The sequence below is a fragment of the Ictalurus punctatus genome, chromosome 11, assembly GCF_001660625.3.
Source record: "Ictalurus punctatus breed USDA103 chromosome 11, Coco_2.0, whole genome shotgun sequence".
In the NCBI taxonomy this organism is placed as follows: Eukaryota; Metazoa; Chordata; class Actinopteri; order Siluriformes; family Ictaluridae; genus Ictalurus; species Ictalurus punctatus.
The window spans coordinates 18,736,007-18,763,679 of NC_030426.2; the positions used below are offsets into that span (position 1 = coordinate 18,736,007).

General features: G+C 37.9%; 1 protein-coding gene across 13 annotated transcripts in view; it reads right to left on the reverse strand.

Moving 5' to 3' along the window:
• The window catches only part of sgip1a (SH3GL interacting endocytic adaptor 1a), an 83,097-nt gene that overhangs the window by 18,606 nt on the left and 36,818 nt on the right, over positions 1 to 27,673 (reverse strand). For 11 of the 13 annotated variants that reach the window (XM_053683798.1, XM_053683799.1, XM_053683797.1 and 8 more), the window contains exons 3-13: positions 18,554 to 18,617; positions 18,033 to 18,057; positions 16,866 to 16,928; positions 15,802 to 15,856; positions 15,430 to 15,611; positions 7,359 to 7,370; positions 4,949 to 4,973; positions 4,665 to 4,788; positions 4,391 to 4,476; positions 2,427 to 2,513; positions 90 to 164 (exon numbers count right to left, since the gene is read on the reverse strand). In XM_053683798.1, the coding sequence (XP_053539773.1) occupies positions 90 to 164; positions 2,427 to 2,513; positions 4,391 to 4,476; positions 4,665 to 4,788; positions 4,949 to 4,973; positions 7,359 to 7,370; positions 15,430 to 15,611; positions 15,802 to 15,856; positions 16,866 to 16,928; positions 18,033 to 18,057; positions 18,554 to 18,617 (798 nt within the window). The remainder of the gene's footprint in view (positions 1 to 89; positions 165 to 2,426; positions 2,514 to 4,390; positions 4,477 to 4,664; positions 4,789 to 4,948; positions 4,974 to 7,358; positions 7,371 to 15,429; positions 15,612 to 15,801; positions 15,857 to 16,865; positions 16,929 to 18,032; positions 18,058 to 18,553; positions 18,618 to 27,673) is intronic. The other 2 variants (XM_053683800.1, XM_053683805.1) reach the window with 2 other exon arrangements.

A 27,673-nucleotide genomic window follows, 5' to 3' on the forward strand; every position in this document is an offset into this window, starting at 1 on the left:
AATAAAGATACTGATATCACCATCATAACATACAAGACATACAAATGGAATGGAGGAACATACACATGATGAAGAAGCACCGGTCTTACCGGAGGAATCTGGGCTTGTAGTGTTGCTTGGAGGGGGGGAAGTCGGCACATTCTTGGGTGGAAGAGGAGGGAGTGCTGCAATGACATCAGGGTGGCTGAGCAAGCATTTTCAAATGCCCCCTAGTGGTCAGACATTATGCCCACGCTGTACTAGCTTAGAAAACCAGGACTATACCATGCCCAAAGCACCATGCATATGCAAGATCTTACTCATTGGATGCAAGGAGAAGGTGGGAGGGCTGGGACATGGGATGAGTAACTCACAGAGAATGACAACACTTCACTCCCTGTGGCCTAACCAATTTGTTCTGAATGATACCATACAGAGTGATAGTAGGTGTCCTAGACTCTCTAGTGAGAAATGATGTAGAATTGACATTTAATTTGATCAGAAATACTAAAAACACAAATATACAGTGTTAATAAAACGTCTGTACAGTGGATATAAAAGGTCTACACACCCCTGTTAAAATGGCAGGTTTTTGTGATGTGAAAAAAAAAGAAGAAAGAAAACATGATAAATCATGTCGGAACTTTTTCTACATTTATTGCAAAACTTTAACCTATTAATTAAAGTGAAAAACAATAATAATCATTTTAGGGGGAAAAAAAAGTACAATAACCTGGTTACATAAGTGTGCACACCCCTAAACTAATACTTAGTTGAAACACCTTTAGATTTTATCACAGCATTCAAACTTTTTGGGTAAGTGTCAATCAGTTTGGCACATTTTGACTTAGCAATATTTTGCCACTGATCCTTGCAAAAGCATTTAACCTCAAATTGTCAAATTGGCCGGGCATCTCCTGTGCACAGCGCTCTTCAGGTCACCCCATAGATTCTTGATTGGATTTAGGTCTGGACTCTGGCTGGGCCATTCTAAAACCTTGAACTTGTTTTGGTGAAGCCATTCCGTTGTTGATCTACAAGATTGCTTTTGGTCATTGTAATGCTGAAAGGTGAAATTCCTCTTTATCTTAAGTGTTTTCGCAGGATCCTTAAGCTTTTGCACCAAAAATGATGGTATTTGCAGCTATTCATTATTCCCTCCACCCTGATTAAAGCCCCAGTTCCAGCTGAAGAAAAACAGCCCCAAAGTATTATGCTACCACAACCATGTTTCCCCATGGAGATGGTATTCTTTTGGTAATGCGCTGTTTGATGCCAAACATATCGTTTGGTATTGTGGCCAAAAAGTTAAACTTTGGTCTCATCAGAACATAACACATTATTCCACATGGTTTTGGGAGACTGGATGTAATTTTTATTTATTTTTTGGTTAAAAAAGTCTTCCATCTTGCCACCCTGCCGCACAGACCAGAGTTATGAAGAATAGTCACATGTAGGGAGCAACTTGTACCTGCCAGAACTTGCTGCAATTCTTTTAATGTTACTATTGGCCTCTGGGCAGCCTCCCTGACCAGTTTTCTCCTGAGTTTCTCATCAATTTTCGAGAGACATCCTGTTCTGTCATGACATATTTTCTCAACTTGTTGACTGCCTTTACTTGATTTGTAACCCTCTCCTGATTGATATTTTTCAACAATGAGATCCCATAGCTGCTTTGTAAGCTCTGTGTAGCACATGGCCTTTCCAGTTGGATGTTAATAAGAAGATATCAGGAAAATCCTATAGAAACAGCTATACTTTATTTGGGGGTAATCAGTCACTTGAATTGATGGCATGTGTACACTAATTAGTATTTAACATGAGTGTGAATGTGACTGGTTGATTCTGAACACTGCCACATTCCCAATTATAAAAGAGTGTGCACACTTATGCAAGCTGGGTATTGGAAGTTTTATCATTTTCTTTTTCCGTAAAAACATTTCTGGGTGTTTTGTCACTTGATATTTATATGTTGCAATTTCACAATAAAGGGGAAAAAGGTACCGACATGATTTATCTTGGTTTCGCTTTTTTACATCACAAAAACCTGCCATTTTAACAGGAGTGTGTAGACTTTTTATATCCACTGTATATAGGTTTATCCAGACATTTAACTCACACCTACCTATATCGAGGGTTTATTTGACCAGACCTATATGAAATAGAGTTTTACATAGTAGTCAACTGAGGCCACATCAAGTAAACCGTCATCATAGGAGATTTAGCCATGGGCTAAACTGGATGACTTTAGGGATATGAGTTTGATTGGTTTTCCTCGCTAAGGATTTGTGAAATTAGTGGGTTACTGGAGCTTACAAAAGAGCAAACGTTAATGAAAACCACATTCCCAGATGATTCTTTACTCATACAACCATTTGGAAAGTATGGAGGGAAAGAGTTCATGATCCCGACGAGAGACAATTCGTGCCACATTACCAGAAACTTACGTCCTGGAGGAAAAGGTCTTCCTAGAGAAGAGTCTGGGTTTGGCTCATGTAAAGGAGCACCCCAAACATCAGGTTCCTCCATCATCACTAATATATGGAAGATGGCACAACACAGTCAGTGGAGAGCAATGTTACCCATCATGGAGCTTAGACCTAAGCTAGTTCTAGACCAGAGGTGTCAAAAATATACAGCCCGTGGGTCAGGACAGGACCAATAATGTTTTCATTCCAACCCAATGAATAAATTTAGAATCAATCAGTGTTCTAAACTAAAATCCTCTTACTGACTGTAACTGAATCTTTTGAAACACAAAAAGTGCTTTGTTGTTCCAATAGGAGAGAAATAAGCAATAAACAGGGGTCCATAAGCTCAGCCATTAACATGTAATTCTTCATTAGCAAGCTAAAGATCTGATGCTAAAACACTTCTGTAATATTTAGCATAATTATAAAATCATGCAGATACAGGTCAAGAGCTTCAGTTAATGTTCACATCAACCATCAGAATGGGGAAAAAGTGTGATCTCTGTGACTTAAACCATGGCATGGTTTTTGGTGCCAGATGGGCTGGTTTGAGTAGTTCATAAACTGCTGGTCTTCTGGGATTTTCACACACAACAGTCTCTAGAGTTTACACAGAATGGTGTGAAAAACAAAAAACATCCTTTGAGCAGAGGGCCTGCAGACTGAAACACCTTGTTAATGAGAGAGATCAGAGGAGAAAGACCAGACTGGTCGGAGCTGATAGGAAGTCTATAATCAGTCAAATACCACATCAGGTTCCACTCCTGTCAACCAAGAGCAAGAATCTGAGACAGTATACTGGACAGTTCAAGAATAACTGTCCAATTTAGGTGAGTCTGTGCTCATGATAGCCTCAGCTTCCTGTCTTGGTTGACAGGAGTGGAACCTGATGTGGTCATCTACTGTTGTAGCCCATCCACCTCATGGTTTGACGTTTTGTGCATGCAGAGATGCTTTTCTGCTCACCACGGCTTTAAAGAGTGATTATATGAGTTAATATATTCTTCCTGGCCATTTTCCTCTGACCTCTCTTATCAACAAGGTTTCCCCCCCACAGAACTTTCGCTCACTCAATGTTTTTTTCTTCTTCACACCATTCTGTGTAAACTCTAAAGACCGTTGTGTAAAATTCCCAGGAGATTATTAGTTTCTAAAATACTCAAACCAGCCCATGGCTCCAACAACCATGCCACAGTTAGTCACAGAGATCACACTTTTCCCCCATTCTGATGTTTAAAGTGAACATTACCTGAAGCTCTTGACCTGCTGATTTCATGCATTGTGCTGTCACCACATGATTGGTTGATTGGATAACTGCATAAATAAGCAGGTGTACAGCTGCTCCTATTCAAGTGGATGTTGAGTGTATATACACTGTATAAATATATATATTTAAATACTGTATAAATATGTGCATTGAGAATCAGTTAAATGCTGATTAATGAATTAAATGCTGAACATGTTTAAGAGAACTGGTTGATGTGTTACTGGTCTACTAAAGGGATCTTTTGGTCTGACCTACAAGTGTTACATGGCCCTTAAAATGACCTAAAATGAGTGACACCCCTGTCCTAGACCTAAACCACTCAAACACTTTCCCTTCATTTTCTCAGAATAGAATATGTTTAAAAAGTAGCATCTATAGACAAAATAGATGTTTAATGATTTATGTTCTTGAAATCTCGGATTAGTGTGTTTGGTGATAATATACAATTACTAATCTGAACATGAGACTATGCAGAATTGTATCAAACAGATCTGGAACAATTTAGAATACAGTATAATCCCACGTTATATTCTTTACAAATCCAAACATCACAAATGTGCATGAATGGAAGTATGTGAAGGGAAAGAGGTAATTGAATGGTTGTGTATCTGCAGCATTCAGTGATCAGTAATAATCAGTGTACTTCACAGTCACTAACGGCTGCTCTTTGTACCTTCAGTCCTCTGCTCTTCAAATGCTGTCTCCAGTGGAGGGCCAAATAAGGCTATTGCATCCTCCGGCACTGGAGATTTGTTACTACTGAAACAGAGAGAAGGCAAAAGCAAAGCAGACGTGTGACGGAAAGCAACTTTGGAGCGCTGATCTCATCCAATTAGCGATTATTTTGACATCTAAACCTTTTCATTTTTCTCCACTTAGAGTAGTATAAATCATGTAATGCAATGGTGCACCAAACAATGACTGTATGATTGTGTGTGTGTGTTTACCTGGGAGGTTCTGGTACAGGTACAGGTACAGGTGCAGGTGCAGGTGTAGGCTTAGGTGAGGGGACTGAGACTGGAGCAACAGTGGGAACTGAACGTCTTGGTCGTGCAATTTCGATTTCTTCACCTAAGAACAAAACAATAATGATAAAAAAAAAAAAAAAAAAACATCCACATAGACTCCAACACACTGTTTACATTGTCTATTTTAAATGACAGAACAATATTGTGCTCAATTTAGAGACTAAACTGCAATTGCTCATTCATATTTTCCAAAATGTACTCACTAGGCACATCTCTTTTTGCCAGAGCCTGGAACAAAAACAGAAAACAGAAAGCAAAACACTGACTCACAAAAAAACTAGTACATTTATTGATCACTAATTAATCAAAGAAAAGCTTGTTTTGTGAAATATTTTTTAAAAATCTTAGGACTGTGCAACAACATTTCCTTAATGTGCTCAACACTCAACTGAATGGCAAGAGTATCATTTTATATTATTTTTATTATTCTAATTATCATCATCATCATTAGGAGTAACAATGGCTAATTATTATCTCTTGTCATTCATACATTTATAATTACAGTGGTGCTTGAAATTTTGTGAACCCTTTAGAATTTTCTATATTTCTGCATAAATATGACCTAAAACACAATAAGATTTTCCTAAAAGAATTCCTAAAAGTAGATAAAGAGAACCCAACTAAACAAATGAGGCAAAAATATTATACTTGGACATTTATTTATTGAGGAAATTATCCAATATTGCATCTCTGTGAGTGCAAAAGTATGTGAACCTTTGCTTTCAGTATCTGGTGGGACTCTGGGATGTTAGTGGGTTTCCTCGCATGAACTGTCTGCTTCAGGTTCTTCCACAACATTTCATCATAACTTTATTCTTCTTTAACCATTCTTTGTTACAATGACTTGTGTGCTTAGGGTCATTGTCTTGCTGCATGACCCATTTTCTCGAGATTCAGTTCATGGACAGATGTCCGGAAATTTTCCTTTAGAGTTTGTTGGTATAATTCAGAATTCATTGTTCCATCAATGAAGGCAAGTTGTCCTCACCCAGATGCAGCAAAACAGGCCCAAACCATGATACTACCACCCCCATGTTTCACAGCTGGGATAAGGTTCTTATGCTGGAATGCAGTGCTTTCCTTTCTCCAAACATAACACTTCTCATTTAAAATAAAAATTATATTTTGGTCTCATCCATCCACCAACAATTTTTCCAGTAGCCTTCTGGCTCGTCCACATGATCTTTAGCAAACTGTAGAGGGGCAGCAACATTCTTTTTGGAGAGCAGCGACTTTCTCCTTCCAACCCTCCCATGCACACCATTGATGTTCAGTAGCCAATGTAAGAGAGGCCTTTAGTTGCATAGAAGTTACCCTGGCTCCTTTATGAACTCACAGTCTATAACATGTCTTGTGCTTAGAGAGATCTTTGTTGGTTGATCACTCCTGGGGAGGGTAACAATGGTCTTGAATTTCCACCATTTGTTCACAATCTTTCTGACTGTGGATTGGTGGAGACCAAACTCTTTAGAGATGGTTTTGTAACATTTTCCAGCTTGATGAGCATCAACAACTCTTTTCTCAAGTCCTCAGAAATCACCTTTGTTTGTGCCATGATACACTTCCACAAACATGTGTTGTGAAGATCAGACTTTGATAGATCCCACTTCTTTAAACAAAACAGGGCGCTCACTCACACCTGATCATCCTATTTATTGAAAACACCTGACTCTAATTTTACCTTCAAATTAACTACTAATCCAAGAGGTGCACATACATTTGCTACTTGATATGTGATATTGGCTCATTTTCCTCAATAAATAAGTGATCAAGTAGAATATTTTTGTCTCATTTGTTTAATTGGGTTCTCTTTGTCTACTTTTAGGACTATTTTTTTTCTGTGAAAATCTTTAAGTCTTTATTTATTTAGATATATAGAAATTCTTAACACTTTTTCCCCCCACAAACTTTCAAGCACCACTGTAATAATGCAAAATTACAAACCCTACTACTACTCCACTTACTGTAACAATAATAATAATACAAAAATATGACAAAAATAGTAGTATCAGGAGTTAACATTAATTGTATGGAATTTCCTCACCTTTGGTTTATATGAAACAGTAAAGCTCAGCGTTGGGCAGAAATGTACATATCAATGGTGATAATAATAATAATGTAATATGAATGTTAAATCTGATAAACAAACTAAAGAACAAAGTCTGCCACTGAATTGTAATTAGTTAAGCTTTTAGGACAAAAAACCCCACATCGTTTAATCATATTTTCATGGTATTAATGCTGAGATCTCTACTACTACCACTCCTACTACTACTACTACTACTACTACTACTACTACTACTCATAATCATAATGTTGTGCTTCTCTACTGCATACATGACTGCTTATGCTTTCATAAAATGCACTGCAGTGTAAGCAATTTTATGCTCACATGGGTGTTTTTGTCAATATGGTGCAGGTAAAGTGCTCAGCACATAGCACATCAATGCAAATGAACTTAAAGTGTAGCACAGCTGTCACACAAAAAATAGTGCTAAATTATTAATTATTAAAACAGTCACAGTCGTCAAAGCCTTCATAACCACAGGCCTGTTCCAGCTAAAGGACTACAGAGAGCATTAGGAAACCAAAAAGCAAGAATACAGCACTTACCGGGCTACGTCTCTGTGACCAGCAAAAAGGAAGAGAGAACAGACACCTGGTCAGAGAGTGACAAATAAGTAATACACACTCTTAAAATAAACTCTGTGTAGAGAATAGAAAGTGAAGCATTCAAACCCAAACCACCACCCCCCCCCCCCCCCCCCCCCCAAACCACATTCAAGAAACGACACCAAGTTTATAACCGTTATAAAAAAGTTCAGGAAAAAGACACGTTCATGTTTAAAAAGACCAAGGTTTAAAAAAAAAAAAAGAAGTGATTTTGTAAATATCTGAACTCAAACACTGCATAAGCAGTGTAAAATGACACTTTCAGATATATTTCCAGATTTGGAGTGTGAATAAATTAATAATTAAGCCAAAAAATGCTAACATGGCATAGAGTATTTTGCTAGCCAGCAGGACACTTACCGTGACCATGCTAACTGCTGGTTTCATAGCCTGATACCTTCTGTTCACATTTTTGCCTGAACAAACCCCTTACAGATAACCCAGAATATTTATTACTACAGCTGCAATTTTCCACTGTGCACCATGGGAGGTCTTACAAAGCAAGCAGCTTTTACAAACTACCTCCAGAAAAAGTGAAGTGAGAAGTACGAGGAGAAAATATATATATCTTAAAATACACGTTTAAAACACAGGTGGGAGGTTGCTGCTCTACAACATGCACAGTACTCTCTGGAAAATAACATAATGACTGCTTGTTATTTTAACATAGATACCCATAACACAGAGATTAATCTCCAAATGATTCTCTACTCACTCCCAAATCTGCTCTAAAAAGCAACTCTTAGTCTTCACACCTTGCCATATTTCTGGCAAGACTTAAGGTTAAAAACAGCCAAACTGTGTTTGCAAAGCCCTGTCCATTTCTCCCATTCCATATCCATGTCTGTCCATGCTGCAGAAAGAATCTTTTTCTGTTTGGTCTAAACACCATTCAAGGAAAATGTACTCAGCAAGTTGGAAGTGACTCTTGAAATCTGTGTTTCAGTACAATACCAATTCATCACTGGCTACCACTGCTAGGTCCATTTCTTAGGGAAATCCTGCTATTAGCCCACTAAGGGTTAGCAAGATACTGTAGGTGGTTGGCAATATGACCAATATGGTTCAAACAGGCCACACTGTACAAACCACAAAGGAAACTGTTTCAGCTATGTTGTGTTCACAGGTGAAAAAAATCTCCTTACCTCTAATAAGAATTGACCTCCAAGTCAATTCTTATTAGACTGAGGACATGGTCTACACAAAACAACCAGGTAGAGCTCAAAACTGCTAAGCAGAAACCGTTGCCTGAAGTTTTAAGACTAACAAGACCACAGATGGGTGAAGACCCACCAACACTGTGCATTCATATATAGTATTGGTTTTAGAATATGAAATTCCAGAAATATTGCTTTTCAAACTTGCAGCTGCTTGGTAGAAGGTTAAACTGGTGGCTGTACTCTTTCATGATGTGATCTATACCTGTATACACATGTAGTGTACAATACGATAAGACAGAGTTCTAGACATATACGACTGCTATAACTTAAATGACACAGACATAAGCTATGTTCATAGAGCTACATCATAACTACATAAGCCATGTATAGAGAGCTACATGTCACATACATAATTCATCTTCGTACTGCAATATGACACCAACATAAATTATTTTTATAGAGCTATGTGGCATTCACATTATCTGTGTTCATAGAGCTACATGACAACAACATAAACCATTTTTATAGAGCTACATGGGACCTATATAAGCTATGTTCATAGAGCTATGACACCTTCTAAAACCATGTTAACAGAGCTACAACACCTACCTAAACCATGTTAACAGAGCTACATGACACCTACGTTGGTAAACGATAGGTAAAACTGAACTTTTTGGAAGTTTGGATAACATAACATGTCCTTATGCATCCTTATGTAGGTGTCATGTAGCTCTCTTTATACATGGCTTATGTAGTTATGATGTAGCTCTATGAACATAACCTATGCCGGTGTCATGTAGCTCTATGGACATGGCTTGTGTACAGTATGTGTCATGTTGCTCTATGAACATGGTTTATATAATTACCATGTAGATCTATGAACATGGCTTATGTAGTTAGCTACCAATGTAGTTATCATGTAGCTCCGTGAGCTTTATGTAGGTGTCATATTTTCATAATGTATACATAAATGCTTAATTTATTCTAAAATGATTTTTTTTTTAAACCCAGGCTATCTATGAAAAAGACATGCTGACAATAAAATATAAAATATTCTTATATTTTTCTAGACCTATAAAACACTGGCACTACAACAACTCAAGAAAACTCAGCCACAACTACGGCTGTCTTAGTATTAATTCCAAGCACCACATGGACCCTGAAATATGCTTAGCGCTGCCCATGAACCTTATTCCATAAAAAAGAGAGCACAGCACTCCAGGACAGACGGGGAAAGAGCTTACCGGACTGCTCCTCTGAGGAGGCCAGCGTTAGAGAGAGGGAGAAGGAAAGAAAGAATCAGAGGTACTATTAGTACAGGTGTGGTTTCATAGGGCTGGAACTGCAGATGAATGAAATGGAATGAAGTATACTTTTAACATAGCTCTTGCAAGTTAGAAAAAAAAATTCATGCATTAATATCATGTTCTGTTTTCTAATAAGCATTGGCTCTTAATTAGAGATGGAATTACCTACATGTACATTAAAATGTGACAAAACAAAGATGGTTAGAAGTGTATCGTAGATCCACCATTCAGTTAAAAAAAAGGCATGTTAAATCCAGCATGAGAATTTGAACTACAGTTCTGATTTTAGACAACTCCCAAAATGAACAAACATGGAGCTGTTTATTTTTAGGAGCTTTAAGACTTTAATGGATGACTAACCATATACAAGAGTCCTAACCATAGTGTAGGTCTTCTCAATAAAAGCCCAAAGAGCACCTGCAACCCAGCACACGGTTCCTATATGTGCTATATTAGGAAAGTCTGGGCCTTTGTGTAATGTTTCAGCTTGACTCAGCTCACTCCCAAGAGAATACAACAGCCTACATAAATTATCACTATGTTCTCAAGTACAGCACCAAATACAATGAGACCTGTGTTTCTCTTGTTTAGCTTATCAGGCTTGTTAAACATTGATCAGATTTCATGCTCAACCCATCACTAAGGTTACAAGTATGGGTGGGCAATGAACCTAAAATTTTATATCATGACTTACAGGAAAATTAATACTAAAAGCTTCAATTCTATTTAAATGTACACTAATGACCTGATGTTACTAAACTAAATGTTGTAAAGTAATATTTAATGCAAATGCATACTAAGTTGAAGTAGTAGCTTTAATCAACCATTCATTCTTTCTTCTTCAGTAACCTCTGGTCAGGGTCAGAGTTGATCTGGAGGCTATCACAGGAATACACACTGGGTGGGAAAATGCTGTCACAGGGCAACGTGCCCACCCATTTACACACTCATTCACACCTAGGGGCAATTTAGCATAACCAATCCATCTACCGGCATGTTTTTGGGAACCCGAGGACCCTGAAGTGATGATGTAGCACCACAGTGTCACTCCCTGTAAAAGCATATGAGAAAAATTGCACTGGTCGGCCAGTTTAGATCAGTGTCCCATATCTACTGATGTATAAGCCGCCATTACAAATGAAACCATGAGCTCAGCACAAAGACTTAAATACAGTGTGTGGATTTGAAGAGCATAAGCATTTTGTGCTACACTAACCAGGTGTTACTGATTAATGTTAAATGTTAAAAAACAGTGTACCATCTTATTATATGTGTTAAAAAATACAGACAGAGACAGATAAAGAATTTTGGGTATATATATAATATATATATATATATATATATATATATATATATATATATATGTATGTGTGTGTAATAAAAATATTCTACACACACACACACACACACACACACACACACACACACACACACACACACACACATATATATATATATATATATATATATATATATATATATATATATATATATATATATATATATATATATATATATATATATAGATAGATAGATAGATAGATAGATGGATAGATAGATAGATACAATGACTGCTAGATGAGTGGGACTTCTGAATAGCTTATCGGTCTTTATTCTAAAAAAAATAATAATAAAATCATGGTATTTGATTTTATTGTACACATAAAATCACATGTATTTCCAATTTGTATATCCTATTTATTACATCGTAAATATTAAAAGTGTACAAGTGTGTTTGCTTTTAGATAATCTAATGGATAAGTTATCTAATCTAGATAACTGTTCCTAAAATACAGAGCTTTACAATGCATGTTGGCTTAAGCCAAATGCAGTGGAAAAGGAGAAGCGGTAAGGGATAAGGGTAAGGGTGCTTTAAACTATATTTCTGCTCATGTATGAAGAAAGTATTAGGTGTCATGGAATGTGGCTTGTTGTTGTGGATGATGTAGAGAACATATAATCCTGTCAGAATACCAACATGGTTATCTAGATGACCATGCATATCCATGCAGTGCATGTCGCACCTGACCATACGAAAACATGCTTTGTGAAACTTCCACACAGACCTGCCTTGCCTTGCTGTGATTCTTGCTTCAGTGCACGTGTGTGAATAATTCAGTGATGTGGCTTTCATATGACACATGCTGCACTCGTGCTTCTGTTCTTACGCGGCTATGTCATGCAGCGTCACTGTGCCTAGTTTCCAAGCTGAATTATTGAGGGAGTACACTCAGTACTCCAGCACACCTGAGACGTAGTGCGCACTAGACCCGTCGCATTAGGTCAGCGAGAGCACACGTCTCGCCTCGAGTGCACCATCAGAGTCAATCGTGCTGTGAAAATGCTCATTTCACCGTTTAGGTTTTCAAAAAATGTATAAATATTTGCTTTAGTATGATCTGAAACTACTATGTAGCTTGACATTTACAAAATATAAAAGGAAGCATGCAGTTTGTTCTAATCAGAACAAAATTTACAAGATCAGCACTGTCCTAATCAGAACGAATCTGCCCATTAAAGTGCTCTTTTTTGGCCAAATATCAATACAGAATTACATGTATCCATCTTGGCTTAAGCACGCCAATACTTCTGTTCCAGACTAACAGTCAAAGCGGGAAGATCTATCGCTCTGACGAAATATGTTTAAAGATGTAGTTGATTTCCTTGTAGACTTGTCAACCCCAAAAAACATAGGCTCATGGAAAGGAGGGAGTGTAAAAGGAGGGGAGGGAGTAAAAATGCAGCTAACAGTAAAAAAAAATATATAACACAAGCCACTTTGGTGCAGTCCTTTTACATAAGCTTGTCTAATATCTCTTGTAGAAATCGTGACATGGGCCCGCACGTCCAACATTTTTCACTACCCCTTTGTTGCTCAAATGGTTTGATCACTGACCAGCGTCCAATTCATTGTAGACTTATTTAATCTTCTTTTTGAGTAAAGAAAAAAAATTGACCATTATTGATGGCTGAAATTTTGGTGCACCCCTAATAAATATAGTTTACTGATGTTAACTACACAATATGGCCAAAAATAAGTGGACACCTGGCCATCATACCCATATGTTGTTCTTTCCCAAACTGTCGCCTCAAGTTGGAAGCACACAATTGTCTAGAATGTCTTAGTATGCTGTTGCATTACAATCCCCTTTCACTGGAACTAAGAGGGCCCAACATGTTTCAGCATGACAATGCCCATGTGCACAAAGCGAGCTCCATAAGACCTGGTTGGCCAAGGCTTGAGAGGAAGAACTCAAGTGGACTGCACAGAACCCTGACCTTAACAAAAGCAAAGAGCTTTGGGATGAACTGGAACACAGACTGCATCCTGGGCCTTCTCACGTGACATTAGTGCCTGACCTCACTAACGCTCTTGTTGCTGAATGAGCACAAATCCCCAGCTCCATGTCCAAAAAGTAATGGAAATCCTTCCCAGAAGTGTGGAGGTTATCATCACAGTAAAGGTGAACTACATCTAGAATGGGAGGTTCAAAAAGCATATATGGGTGTGATGGTCAGGTGTCCACAAACCCATATAGTGTATATACTTGTCTATCCATCTATACATTTTCTATACCACCTATCCTACACAGGGTTGCAGGGATCCTGTAGCCTATCCCAGGGGACTTGGGGCACAAGAGGGTGGAAACCCTGGATGAGGTGCCAACCAATCACAGGACACAATCGCATACACGTTTACACAATTTGGAAAGGCCAATCAACGCATGTCTTTGGACTGAGGGAGGAAACCAGAGTACCAAGAGGAAACCCCCAAGGCATGTAGAGAACTCCGCACATAGAGGGCGGAGGCGGGCATTGAACCCCCAACCCTGGTTGTTCGAGGCAAACATACCAACCACTATGTCACCATGCCCTCCTTATATACTCGTCTAATATTAGCTAAGTCAAATCTACACTGATTTTTTTTTTTTCACATCAATAAATTCAAAACATTTTTTATTTACCTTGACAGAAAATGAAGTCACCATCTGAGCGTGAGAAAATCAAGCTGACTTGACAGCATCAGCAAGTTTACTAATATGAAATGGATTCATATGTTGATATGTTGACATCTTCCATTTATACTGTGGGGGGGGGGGGGGGGGGAGTGAAAATATTGCTCTGTTTTGAGAAATTTTGAGTAATGACTCAAAGTGTAAGCTGGTGTTAAAATGTGAAGCTCTAACACAAGTGTGTGAAGGTCTTTTTTTTTTTTTTAGATCGCTAAAAATGTACTTTTTTAATCTGACATATACATGCCATCCGTGTTTGAAGATTTGAAGTGGCTCTGTGGTCAAAAATAAAATAACTACCAACACACAACCTCACAGGTTATGTCGCTAACTAACAATAACAGCCAACTAGCTGTTATTTAGGAAACAGTAGTCCAGTGTGTTTGAATCTATTAAAGGTTATGACATATGATGACTCTCGTGATACCTTGCTGTCTTACAAGTCAACGTATTAAAAAGGCAGCATTTCAATATGTACGAAGGCACCAATAAGGAAATGGTTTGAGGCTGGCTTCAAAGTCTACATTGCTAAGATACCGACATTCGCAAATGAGGCACTAACCCCAACTGGTAGGATAGTTTGAATAAAGTACCATTCTGGGTAAAAGATTCTTTTTTAGTAACACTTACTTTTCCATCCTTTTGTTGTTCCCCCGTCCCAACTTTTTGAGACGTGTTGCGGCCATCAAATTCAAAATGACTTTATTTCTTCCTTAAAATGGTACATTTCCTCAGTTTAAACATTTGATATATTTTCTCTGTTCTACTATGAATAACATATGGGTTTATGAGATTTGCAAATCATTGCATTCTGTTTTCATTTACATTTTACACAGCGTCCCAACTTCTGTGAAACTTCGTTGGGATTGTACACAAGGATATTTCTCATCAGAAATTAATCAAGTCAAAACAATTACAGACTTATATTCATATACAAACGGCTTGCTCAGCCAATGTCTTAGTACCTAGTTCAGTGAATGAGTATGCAACTTGAGTAAGCAGTAATCATTTGATAATCATCATCATCATCATCTGTTAAACAGCTACAAAACAAGCTCACTGACAGCACCTGACCTTCAAAAAATGTGTCTCCTGCATGTTTGACTCAACATCAGCAGTCGCCAAAACAGACATGCGGGTTTGTGGTTTTGTCAACATGTGGCTCAGTAAATGAGGAAATGTAAGGGGTGAAGAGTCCAAAAGCTGCAGCCACTCCCTGAGACTCGCTCATTAATCAGGGAGCAGCGCAGAGAGCTGTACCATCACTGCTTTTATGTATGGAGCATCTATAATTAAGCCAAATAGTGCATGAAATCAGTTCATGCATTCCTGAGTGTTTTTACTGCCAGTACAATAAAAAAGTGATGTGGTATGAATGAGCATCAGTATCAGAACGGATATTTCTCATACACTAGACTAACTAAAAAGCATGAGCAGCAATAAAAATATTAAAAACAAAGCAACAATGTGGATGACAGGAGGAAATACCATATATGGACAATAAATTATAGATAACATAGGCAAGACTCACCAGAGGAGAAGGAGATAGAGCTATGTTGCCTATGGAGGCTTTTAATTCATCTACCGAAGGAGCCACAAACTCAGCATTGTCAGCAAGCAGGGGTTTGATCTTGATCTTAAATTTTTTGCGGTGGTCCTCCTCTTCCTCAGACTCACTGGATGAGAAGAAGTGGGACTTGTCTTTAGGGGTTGGTAGTTAGCTGTTAAGGAAAGCACTTGCATTCGAGGATGGAAGTCATCATTGGTCAAACAGAACAAAAAAGCAGAGACACTATTATACATTTGTCGCAAGTGCTATGATATGTACCAGACACTGACAACTAATATAGAAGATCTTCTAATCAAATGGTTCCTCAAATGGCATAAATGCAGGTCAGGATATCTCCATCTTCATCTGGTCTGATGCTATAACCTTCATCATCCACCATGGGAGAGTTCTATAACATACAGCAATAAGAGTCAGCTAAAGTGATTTTACCAGGTCCAGATAGCGATATATAGATTTTAATAACAAAAAGAAATGTGCCTCTGTTTTACAATTTATGCACATGTAATAGAATTCCAAGATATTCAAAATGAAATGTGAGCCAGCAGCAAGACCAGGGACTAGAAATGCTATGGGGTAAAAAAAAAAAAAAGAACAGATTGTTTGACTGAACATAATGAAAAATGCAAAGAAAGAAAATTGTTCCAGAGTGAAAATTTGATCTGTAACTGGTTAATACAAAAATAATAAAATTCTGTTCTGGTGTGATGTCAAGAAAACATTTTCCTAAGAGGCCTAAGTTCCTGAAGAACTCCATGAAGATAGTCAATGTAGCTGGGTTTTTGACGATAGATGCTTTGAAGAAGTTTTCATTTGGAAATGTTAAAAATAAGTACCCGTTTCTGGTTTAACGCAGCATTTGGTTTTATTTATACCCTAGGTTTCGTATAAGTTAATAGTTAATAACTTATATCATGTAAAGAACATTATTAATTATTCTTTTATTTCCAGGTTCCAACTAAGGGGTGCGGAGGGCTGGAGCATGACTGTAAAAAATATTGTTTCTAAATCAAAAATGAAAAATACATCGTTTCTAATCCCTGAGAAAGACGTTAATCTGAAACATGAGGCAAGACATATTTTGAAAAGAAAGAGTGATATATAAGCTTTTGAACTTAGATTATTTAGATTTTTAAGGTGTTAATATTTCACCGTAATTCGCTAAATTAATTAATTCCCTAAAGTTTCTGTGGGTATAAATTGAATTTCTGTCTTCTTCATTTTGTCCTAAGGTTTTGCAAACTTTTGCACTGAACTGTATGCAAATAATTTCATTTTTATTTCAGTCTACCAATATATCAATCTCCTTTCAATTAGAGTTGAATAATAAACACGAAGAGAGAATAAGCAGATATATTTTTAAGACTTTCTACTAATTTAATGAAAAACTAATTGCTTACATATCGGTCCCAGTCAATCTCGCCGTAGAATCCATTGGGAGCTCCATTGCTCTTCTTCTGTGGCTATGAGTGAATCAAAGCAGAATTCAGTTACAGAACATAATTTATTCGCATCCAGTAAACTTTATAAACACATTCGAGCTAGATCAGTGTTTTTCAGTCCTGGTCCTGAGGTAGCACCACCCTACACATTTTAGTACTTTTTCTGTCTCAGACTGATGTACTGAGTAAAAATTTGACCCGAGACATGTCTATGAATATTTTATTACAGAGGAATTAAATGCACAATGGAAAGAGAGAGAGAGTATTTGAATTACCTAAAGAAGACACAACTTTGGAAAGGACAGGATGGCGAAAGAGAAAGAGACAGACTTCGAGAGACACTGACAATTTATACTGCGAAAAGATTTAACCCTGGACAAAAGGATCATAACCAATGAAATGGCCCTTTCCTGAATTTCTAAAGAAGAAGGGAGAGATCTGGTCAGCATTAAACTGTATAACGAATTAGGTGATAGTGACCTGCATGGCACAAAGTACTACTAATTAATTAGGGATTAGTACATTACAAAAAAACTATACTTTATTTAAATTTATCCCCTGTACCATAGATTCACCTGATTCAACTAATCAGCAAGCCTGAACTACAATGCCTTGCATGAATAACTGTTTAATAAATATTGTGTAAATCAAATGATTGAAGGGGGTGAATACTTATGCATGGCATTGTAAGTTGAATTGGGTGCATTAAGGTAGGGAAAATACCAAAATGTGCAGGGTGGTGGTTCCTTGTGGGTTCTTTTTTGACTATATGACTACACTCAGGACATGTTTTAGTGCTGATTGCTGGCCCTGTTGTGGAAGCCCATAGAACAGGAAATTAAAATAAATGTCAGCTTATGGAAGATGATTCAGCTTTCACAACCTTAGCATTTACCCAATAATTTCATATTTATCAAGCTACTTAGTACTTTTAAAGATTTATGTGCTTAAGGTAAAATATTTCTTGCATAAAGGAAAATTAATACCATGAATGTAGAACAAAATGATATCTAAAAAGCTATTTATAAACCTTTCACCACAATTTACACTTCAAATCTGAAATTTCACCATTGAGGAAAAAATGATCTGTAATATTCAAACAAAAGCTGGCGAAGATGTACTTACTCCCCCTTCTCTATCTGGTGAACCTCTGTGAGAGAAAGAGAGAAAAAGAGAAAAAGAGAGACATGTGTCCTGCTCTCCAAACTCGGTTTTACACTCAAATACCCGTTCCTTGGATTTGAACACAAACCCACTTACACATCCAAAGAGACACAAAATGTAGGTTGCGGCTGGAGCTACTGGTCCATAATGGATTGAAAACACTTCACTTCGTCGAGTTAACGCGCCCTAAAACATTCGAGCGTGCTTTCTATCATCAGCCGTGCATGAGAGAGTCCGCTTAAGCAACTTACATTCGCGACACATTAGCAATTTTGGGTAGTGATCTAGCAGAGAATCATTCTGTTTAGAGAAGGTATTGACTTAACAGCTGTATGGACAACAGCGTTGCAGTTCTCAAAGACAAACATGAACCATGTGAGGAATTTAATACCAACTTTCAGCTCTATTACATTAAAAAAATTCTGCAATACACACCAGCTTATAAAGAGTGGTTCATATCCTGGATCCAAAATTCAACTTACGTGGAATCAGAGTCCTTCTCTTTTTTCCGTATCCCAAATGCCTTCCTGGTACGTTTTTTCAATCCTGCAGATAAAGTGAAAGATGAACTCAGACACCAGACCTCTTGAATACCAGTGTGCACAAAACTCCAAATATACAGAAAGGGATTCAAAGGGATTTAACCAGACACTACTCACTGTGACAGACAGCCTGCGCTTTGTGTGTATGTGTTTGTAAAACGAATAGCAGTTCAAAAAGATGGAGTAGAGACTGACCCATGACCTTAGAGATCAGAACAGAGGCCTTCATTCATTATTAAATCACACTGTCGATATTTATAGTCTTACTGAGTGGTTTGTTTAGCACTTATAGCACAAGGCTGCTGAGTTCTTCATTCTGATTGGTCAGAAGGTGTTGATTCATTTTCCCATAAGAGCCGCTCTTAAAGTACATTAGTCCCGACTCTAAATAAGATCACAGGTTTATATGAATCGGCTCTTTATAATACGTTATTTTTCGTGTAATAATGGCTAACGTTTTCCGAAAGGAGGACACTGTTTTACAGTTAATCTACAACAAGCCTGTTTTTATAAAAACAAAAACAAACAAAAAAAAAAAACACCTTAGAGACTGCTATAATGTAAGTGATAACAGAAACTAACTCGTTTCAGGGTTCCGCAACATTAAATGTAACTATAAATGGATAAAAAGTGCACGTCATTCTTAAATAACCAAAAATTTGTTAGCAGTAGCAAATTGCTACAGTATAAGAGGAATAACGTACAGCTGTACTAGGAAAATAAATCAAATCACACAAACCTGTCATTGTGTATTTCCTGATAAAAAAACACTCCCTGTTATTCCTTACAGAATTAATGAACTGCTAGTGTGTGTCATTTGTGCTTTTTGTTTTGTTTTGTAAATAGCACTTTTAGCAGGCAAAATCCCAAGAGGTACCTTATCTAGTCATAGATGCTTTCAAGGAAACACAAGGCTGTTCTGCAGAAATTGGTCACGTCACTTGTCGGGAACATTATCTATAAAAAGGCTCATTTGGGATTAGCTGTAATGACCAGACAGAGAGTATATCAAAGTTGGGCTAAGCTCTAAGCACTCCACAGGGCCTGGAAGAGTGTCTGGCACACATCAATCCAGCCAGGAATTGGGAGGCGAGGAGGAGCTGCTGCACAACGACTGGCTTTATTGATCCTCGCTAAATATTTCCCCACACCTCCTCAAAGAGTCCCATCTGGCACACAAAGCAATGCTAACCCTTCTGACTAGTGGAGCTATATTTTCCTATCCTTTTCCCTCTTCTCTCTTATAATGTTTTTCTTTTTGCATTATTGGTTGATTTGGTATATCTCGATTAAAGTTGATTCCCCTCCCCTTAATAAAATACAATATCTCAAGGATTTCCTGAAGTAAAGGCTGGGAAAAACGCATCCGAATTTCACAACGCGTGCATACCGTATGAATAAGGAAATAATAAGAGGCTGCGTATCTGGTTCTCACACAACAGCGCCTTTGACGTGTGCAATTCACGCAGCTTGCTTGACCACATGCGTACACCCACGCCCACACGCATTCGCTTTGATTCACTGCCAGTGATTCTAATCCAACATGTATCAGATTGAAACCAGGGTCTTGTTTAGAGCATTAAGAAGAAAGAAGGAGGCCCACAGAGACCCTGGAGGATTGAATCAAACAGCAGATCAGGATAATCAAACAGCCGTCTCTCCCACTCCCTGCTGCGCACACCCACTGAAGGACAAACACACGAGCAAGAATGCGACTCGGTGTGCCAGAGGCGATGCCAGCCTAAAGACTCGTCCAAATTAGTGTCACATACAAGTGGATTCATGACGGTGTGCAGTTTCAGAAAGCATCTGCAGAGAATATTGTTCGAACTCACGAAGAGGAATAAGCAGACACTCAGCGATTGGGGGAATATGTATGATTAAGATCAGAGTTTCTACATAGCACATAAACCAATAACACTGACCAATCACGTTTGATTCCAATATATCCAGTTTGCATTACCTTCTGTGTTTGCCTTTTCAGATGATATGAGTCCACGGTATTCATCTATTCCCAACAGATATGTTGACGTAATAACATCCGTATGCATGCACATGTGATGGATGCAGTAACATAATTAGCAGCAGCTAGCCAGGCCTAATCTTATCGAAGGACAAGCACAACAATATGGCGTCCCAGCAAACAGGAAGTGAGTAGAATCATTGAAAATAAACTAGACTGCCTGGAACTAAGGGAACTGCAGAGTAGGAGGAAAACAGAGATGCTTAATAACGATGCTTTGTAATGTACATTACATAGTGATCTGTAGCATTACTGCAGATTACTATACAGACAGACAGAGGAGGTAGAAAATATACTCAGTTTAGAGTATTGAATCTTTCGAAAAGGTTATATGTTTTAGTCTACATTTCTAGTATAATAGCCCTTCATGCACCCACACAGCACAGCTGTTATGAAACATTATCCGCTGCTCTGTTTACTGATGGTATCTTTTGCACACAGCCTGTGGAGCAGATTGCAGATAAGTATCATGCAGTGCTGCTGAGACACTGCCGCCCAGTCCCATGGGCTTGTGAGGTACTTTCCACTGAAATAAGATAGATATCACCAGCAGAGGCTCATCCATAGGGGCAGGTGGGTGAGAACCCCGACATATAGATCAGCCATTCGACAAACGGCTTAATTCTTAATTCACAACTCTATACATTTCAAAATCCATTGAAATGAGAATTACTTGTTTTGAGTGAGCAACGATTTAAAAAAAAAAAATGCTGCTATTTGACAGATATAACCGATGTTCTATTGATTTGGTCGCCTAGATGCTGAGCAGTCGTGGCATTTGGAGCTGTAATTATTGTTGCACCTAGTGATCAAAAATAGGAACTGCAACAAATGCTAATAGAGGTCCACTGGGACAGGAATCAAGCTGACCCATGCACTCTCTCTGTGAACACTTCCAGAGGAGGAGGAGAGTGAAATCTAATAAGTTTCCACACAGAAAGGCAAAACGTTAAGTACACACAGTGTGGCTATGATGTAAATGAAAATAGAAATGGTTTTATACATCTATTCATTTAGCAGACGGTTTTATTCAAAGCGACTACAAATGAGGAAATACAAGCAAAGCGATATATCAAGCAGAGAACAATACAAGTAGTGCTACCGTGCAAGATGTTTAATTGAGTGCTAGAGGAGCAAAGTGCACAGATTAGAGGTGTGAGAGTAGGGGCAAGTAAGGGGTTAGTAAAGTATTTTTAATGTATTGTTATATATATATATATATATATATATATATATTATATATATATATATATATATATATATATATATATATATATATATATATATATATAGTATAGATTGAGAGAGAGAATTATGCTGTCAAGGGGATTATGAAGTGGATAATGTCCATACATCAGAAATGCGTGTGACCTTGGTTATCCTGTGAAGGCTGAGAAAGAGTTGCTAGACTGTATGTTAGATGACTGTATTTCGTCGACTCTGAACTGCAGATTATGTGGTTACTCTATAAAATCACTAGATAGTAGCCTATAGCATAAGTCAAGCATGATAAACTTTGGACTAAATTTTGTTTGAGGGTATTATTAATTTCATCCTGTACTACCAAAATCTATGGTCATAAGTTGGACCTCACGCTCATAAAAATAAAACACATTCTCTCAAATAAAATTGACAGAAAATACTATTATTATTATTATTTTATTTTTTTAGAACAAAAATGAATCACTTCTCATATTGCTTGTATGGGAAATTTGAATCCTCATATGCAATGTTTATTTTATACAATAATTTTATGAAGGGTGCCAGTAATTCTGAAGACCACAGTATAACATGCTTCATCATTTCTGTATCACCTCCCACATAAAAAATGACTACAGAGTGAGCTAAAAACCCTGAAGATAAAAAAAACAAAACCCTGAGCATTTGTCTTACATCTCATGGCCTCTTATTCACACTTCTAACATTCTGACAGTAAACGCTGGAGCTGGAAATACGTCCATAAGAGCTTTAAACATTTACACAGCACCAACTAGATGACTGCACATACTGAAAAGACATTCTGCTTGAGTTCCCTCTCAGTGAGTGTTGTACAGTATATGCCCTAAAGTGGGTCAGAGGAAGAGAAGCTTGGATTATTGGCATGACAAAGCAGGCAAACACGAAGAAAAAAGATTTTAGGATGAGCAGAACCATGATGAAATGTTAGTATCCAACTTATGATTGAGCTATTGAGCATTTAAATGACATTTTTACATCTATGAACCAAAAATGTGTATGGAATCTGCAGCTTTAAGGACTGGAAATGATCCATATCCTGAAGGTCTTATTCACAAGAATCCAAAACTAATCTCCATGGCAGTGCTCCTATCTGTTTCTCTTCATTTACGCCATCATTCCTCCTCACTTACACTATATCCATGCTTATGTTCCTGATCCGCTTTCCGTTTTATATCAGATTTGCTTCTTAATATACTAGCAAACCTGGAAGTTATTATTTAATTTAGGAAAATATACAATTCTTCACGAAGGACCCGGAGTTTTTAAATGTCCGTATTTCAAAAACATGAATATTCAAATTATACATGTAGCCGTGAGGGACGTTTGTCAGCGAAGTACAGAAACTCTTTACAAACTACATTGTCTCTACAAAAAAAATAGGTTTTTAGGATAAATTGTTTCATTCCATGAAATTACTTAAAATAGCGGTTATCATCTGATGGAGCAAAATATTTGAGTGTATTTAGCCTAGCTCTCGAAAAAAAAAATACTGTCACAGATCTGATCTGGTCTGATTAGAAAAGTGACAACCTGGCTTGTCAAAAAAACAAAAGAAAAAACTTTGACGACAAGACTAGAATGTTTAAAGATATTTAGACAGAGAAGTGTGCATTTATGCATCTCTGCATCAAATACAAAACAGAGAACTAGCTGTTCATGGTGCTAGTCAAAAGAGGTAATGTAAAGCGCCCTTCATGTCACCCTTCATTTATTTTGGTTCAGTTATTTGCTATTTCGGACATTTTTGAAGCGAGGAATTTTATGTAGCTGGACCTTCAATTTATTTATTTATTTTTAAATACCCCTTGACTTAATGCATGACGATTACCAGCTACAACATGTAGAATAACACTATGGTAACTTTACCTATGAATAGTCATATTGTATGCAAGGCATCATTACATAGGCACCATAGCTGCTAATGTTAATGCCATTCTTTATCCCAACCAAACACAAACACCTACTAGAAGAGAGCAAAGCAGGAAAACAGATACACAGTAATTGCTCTGTCTCATTTAGTTTCATGCATCACTGCATGGCAGAATTGCTGAGGCAGGAATTAAAGTTCAGGTGGAGAGAGCCACAGCTATTACAACAGGAAAAGCAAGCAGCAGCTGCTTTACTTTTGCTGCTGTCGCGCTCTCTCATTCTTCTCTGAGCTGATGAAATGACTCCCGAATACCTCACAGTATTGACCTAATCCGAAAACTGGAACAGATGCTGTCTGGAGACCCAATTTTAGTCTGCAAAGATAATGAAAGTTTAAGCAAATCACATACACATAAGCGGAAGCTCAAGTTATCTGATTGATAAAATAGAACAGTAATAAAAAAGTGGTTCTTCAAGGGTGCTTTAAGGCTTTATTGTAATAATCATGAAGCTTAGTTTCCCAAATGGGGTCTACATGGAACCCTTTGTGATAGAGATGACCCAGATGCACAACTGAAGAACCCCTAAGAGTTCAAACTTTTTGAAATGTATATGTAGGAAATTTTTTAATAGTGGTCCTTGAGGTGAACTAAGGGAACTGTTGTACAGTATACATCAGCGATTCCACTGATCCATCAGATGTCCCAACACATTCACTTTCATCCCATCAATACTGTATTAGATTTGATTAGAAATCATCGTACAGGGCCGTTACCACTCCAAAGATGTTACTACAGATCCTGGAGTGTTTCATTCCTCTTACTCATTCTTTTTATAGCTGCATTTAGTGTTGCAGAACTTCTGCAAGATAAGTTAGTCTTATCAAATTGTGCACAGCTTCTACAACTTATATATTATAAGTTGTCCCAGCTATACACAGTCATTCCATTACCAGCATCTCTTTTTCTCTCTCTCTCTCTTGAAGTTAATAATACAAAAGAAAGTACAGTATGCAGATTGTCCTCCATCTATTTTCTGTACTGCTTATCTTACATAAGGTCGCAGGGTCACCTGGAGCCTATCCCAGGGAACTTGAGGCACAAGGCAGGGCACACACCCATTGACACACATTCACACACTACAGAAAATCTGGACATGCCAATCAGCCTACAACGCATATCTTTGGACTAAGGGGAGGAAACCAGAGTATCCGGAGGAAACACCCGGAGCACGGGGAGAACATGCAAATTCCACACACAGGGAAGAGGCAGGATTTGGACCCTGGAGGTGCGAGGCAAATGTGCTAACCACTAAGCCACCATGCCGCCGTAGCCCGTCATGTTACCAGAAAATGCACAAAGACTCTCCAGTGGTGGAAAACTTACTAACCATTACAAAGCAGTGATACTGGAGACTCCTTACATAGACGTTAACAAACATCTTACAGAAAATATAACCATCTCAACAATTAGAAGTTTTTCTTTATTAAATGCATTTTTTTTTCAGTTTATTATTAGTCTTAGATTATGTGGACTGTCTAGCATACAAGTCAGTCTGAATGATTAATACTATAGAATCAAAAATGTTTTAGCAAGAGTGCTATAATATAAACCTGTGATTTGCCTTACACATGGTAGTGCAGCAGGTAGCATTACCGCATTACAGCTTCAGGGTCCAAACCTTACTGTCCATGTGGAGTTTCATGTTCTCCCCATGTTCACGTGGGTGACTCTAACTGCCCCTAGGTTTGAATGAGAGGGTAAATGTGTGTATGCATGGTGTGCTGAAATGGACTGGTGCAGGGTTTATTCTAGCCTCATGCCCAGTGTTCCTAGGATAGGCTCCAGATTCACCTACTCAGGAGGTTACTGAAGATGAATGAAAAATTTGCCTCATAATCAGAGCACCCATCAGAGTTGCTCTTACAGAAAATTATGCAACACCTTTGGACCAATAATATTTGAGAATTCATTTGCGCTGTGGTATAAATGGTATAACAACTGCCCTTAAAGAGGTTAAAGTCAAATAGGTGAGCAGTGCAGGGGTACACAACTATAGGTCTATATAATATAAAATATAAAGTATCAATATTATCATATCATGGAGAAAGCACAATTTGTTCAAAAATAAGAGTCTAAGTCCATGGCTTCAATAACAATTCAATGATAAGCAATTCCACAGTAAAGGTTTGCCAGTAACACATTTCTTTGTATACCCCCCCCCCCCCCCCCCCCCCCCCCCCCCAAAAAAAAAGCGAGGACTGATTGATCACATTTTCTCCAACAATGCAGCACTGCTACAGTTTAATATAGCAGTGTAAAAAACATCATTAACATTCTATCCCCACTTCAGGGTCTCTAAACACACAGAATCAAGTCTTGTTTTCCTTTGCCAATGGATTTTACATCATCATGTGCAAACAGTGGGACCAGATGATGAAAAGACACCTTTTGGAAGTGACATTTCATCAACAGGACCAGACCAACCAACAGACCAGCACTGTAGATATGGCAAGATATCAGTCACGTGAGCATACTTGGCAGATACTTAGCAAATAGCTTGGGGTAAAGAAAAACAAGGGACTGAACAGGGGACACCATTAGCCACAGGCTTTTCCTCAGCAGCCTGTCTGACTGACTGTTGGCATTGGCACCTTGCTTTGGTGTTTTTCCCTCAGGCTGGATTGACTACTTCAGAACAATAAAGTGATTTACGTTCTGTAGGAAGTGTAGAGGTGATTGTAGATGTGCCATTTGTACCTGGATACTGTTGCTATTGTTTTGCATCACGAGATGCACACGAGCATAAATAGCAGCAAAGCGGCCCATAATGAGATTGTAGAATGATCTTCGGATCAAAATTGATCAAAACATTGTCCAGAAGGTCACCTTAGATGTATACAAGACTACCATAATGAGAAGAGCACGTAACGTAGTGTTACATTAAATGGTTTAACCACAATATATAGCCACTGGTATGGCTTAGAAAAGAAACAGAAATGTCAGTCTACCATACCATTGTGTCTTATAGACTTACAGACACTAGACCAAAACACAGTTTAATGCTCAAATCTGATTGGGTTAAATAGTGTTGATTAATGGTATAATCTGAATCAGCACAGTTCTGACAGTACAGCACCTTGTAACGCTCAGAGGTAAAGCTGTTCCTTTACGTTTTCAGACACAGGAAAATCTTCAGGAAATCTTTGCTGTCGCATGATCGAAGGGAGTGCTTCAAATCTCTTCAAATGGAAATTCAGTTTGCTGTAGAATATTGGCTGGAACAAACAGCTTAAACACACAGAATTCCTCACAGCCACTTTTTGACTCGCCACTGACTTTTTGACATTTCACTTACTAACAAGCAGACTCGCCAAAACAAGCAGTCACTGAAAAGGTCATACAGATCAATAGAGCATCACTTTTCCTTCATGGCACAGAGAATATGCTGAGTCTGGATCACGTGCATGGTGTGTTATTCCTAAATAAACTGAAAAATTTAATCATTGGCAACCTGCTGTGGTATAAGAGGAGCAAAACACTTGCTGTTTTTGGAAGATAATGAACTTCAGGGTGGTAACAGTAACTCGGCTTCGTCTAAGACCACATCACACCACGCCGTTGATTATTTTTCTCTAACAGCACGTCCCCAAACTATGCATTATTCCTTACATTTTGCACAATTAATTTGCTGGGTTATTATACACTAACTGCAACTTTTACTGAAAGAGGCTTAAAAAAAAAAAAAAGGTACACTAAATTTCTTGATACACCTTATTGGATCGAGTAACTGCGTGAATTGAATTTAAGAATATTTGCACCCTTTATGAAGATGAACAAAAATTAGTAAAATAATAATAATAATAAATTGCTAATTTTTAGTATTTTGTCTTCTGAGAGACGAGCAACTGTCTTATTTAGGGTCTGAAG